The 1,780-nt window shown below is 57.1% G+C and overlaps 1 protein-coding gene across 1 annotated transcript in view; it reads right to left on the reverse strand.

Annotated features, from left to right (window-relative positions):
* Window positions 1-1,780, reverse strand: part of NBEAL2 (neurobeachin like 2) — a 29,830-nt gene that overhangs the window by 20,655 nt on the left and 7,395 nt on the right. Inside the window, exons 5-6 of the mRNA XM_042022312.1 lie at window positions 382-719; window positions 218-300 (exon numbers count right to left, since the gene is read on the reverse strand). Of these exons, the coding sequence (XP_041878246.1) occupies window positions 218-300; window positions 382-719 (421 nt within the window). The remainder of the gene's footprint in view (window positions 1-217; window positions 301-381; window positions 720-1,780) is intronic.

The raw sequence follows: 1,780 nt of genomic DNA on the forward strand, positions 1-1,780 counted from the left end.
GTATTTGTGGGATGGGCATGGGATAACCTGGAGCAGGTGTGGGATCCTTTCAGGTCCTTGGATCAATATCTACCCCCGAATACGATGTCCCTCCATGAATCCTATAAATATTCCCTGACTCCAGCCCGCCCCAGCACCCTCCCCCTATCCCTGGACACTCTCCACATTTACGGATCCCACACCGACCTTTCCCTTCTTTCCCAGATCCTGCTTTTACCTTGGAAAAAGGCCCCAAACTCGGGGGGCAGCGGGGCGGGGGCGAACTTGTATTTGCTCTTCTCCTTGGCGCTGACGGATTCCCTGGAAAGACAGGGATGAGGCGGGGGGGAATCCGGGATGGGGGAGGAATTTTGGGATGCGGCGGTGGGGGGGGTCCCTCACCCGCTCAGCTGCCGGCGCCAGGTCTGGTAGGGGTCGAGGAAGCACTCGCAGAGGTGCAGGGCGTGGAGCATCCCGTTTTCCAGCTGTGCCCGGCTCTCCGGCTGTGCCCCATTTTCCAGCTGTGCCCCATTATCCAGCTGTGCCCCATTCTCCTGGCTCTCCGGCTGTGCCCCATTTTCCGGCTGTGTCCCCTTCTCCGGCTGTGCCCCATTTTCCAGCTGTGCCCCATTTTCCAGCTGTGCCCCATTCTCCGGCTGTGCCCCATTCTCCCGGCTCTCCCGCTGTGCTCCACGTTCCCGCTGTGCCCGGCTCCGCTCGTCCCCCGGGATGCTCCGCAGCTGCCGGGAAAGCCGAGCTTTAATCCCTGACACGCTCCAAAAAAATGGGATACGTTTCTTTGGGGGAGGAAACTCTGCTTTGGGGGGAGGATGGGATCGGCAATGAATCAATCAACCAATCAGAGCCCAGTGCAGCACACGCTGGGATTCACTGACCAATCAGCAGCCAGAGGTGCACAACCTGTCGAGCTGCCGACCAATCAGAACCCGGAGCTGCACTGACCAATCAGCACCTGGCACAGCAAAACCTGCAGAGCTCTTGGCCAATCAGCACCAGGACTCACAGACCAATCAAATTGCAGAGCAACACGATCCAGAGAGCTCTCAACCAATCAACATCAAGAGTCGCACAACACATGGACTCACGGACCAATCAGCATCCAGAATCACACAACCTATAGAGCTGCTGGCCAATCAAATTCCAGAGCAGCACAACCTGTAGAGCTCCCGACCAATCAGCAGCCAGAGCCACACAACCCATGGGCTCACAGACCAATCAGATCCCAGAGCAGCACAACCTATGGATTGCCTGACCAATCAGCATCCAGAGTCACACAGCCTATAGAGATGCTGGCCAATCAGAACTCAGCCACACAACCTATGGACTCACTCACTGACCAATCAAATCCCAGCACAGCACAACCTGCAGAGCTCTCGACCAATCAGAGCCCAGATTCACACAACCTACAGACTCAGTGACCAATCAGCACCGAGCCCCTCGCCAGCCAATCAAGCCCTGCCCATTCTTGCTCCCATTCCCATTCCTGTTCCCATTCCCATTGTCATTCCCATTCCTGCTACCATTTCCGCTCCCGTCCCCATTCCCATTCCCGTTCCCACTCCTGTTCCCGCTCCCATTCCTGTTCCATTCCCGTTCCCGCTCCCATTCTCACTCCCGTTCCCATTCCCACTCCCGTTCCCATTCCCGTTCCCGTTCTTGTTCTCATTCCCATTCCTGTTCCCATTCCTGTTCTTGTTCCCATTCCCGCTCCCACTCCCGTTCCCATTCCCGCCCCCATTCCCATTCCTGTTCCCATTCCCGTTCCCATTCCTGTTCCCGT

Source organism: Corvus kubaryi, unplaced genomic scaffold, assembly GCF_017639235.1.
Source record: "Corvus kubaryi isolate FWS band 111438036 unplaced genomic scaffold, C.kubaryi_AGA036_p1.0 37193, whole genome shotgun sequence".
Lineage (NCBI taxonomy): Eukaryota > Metazoa > Chordata > Aves > Passeriformes > Corvidae > Corvus > Corvus kubaryi.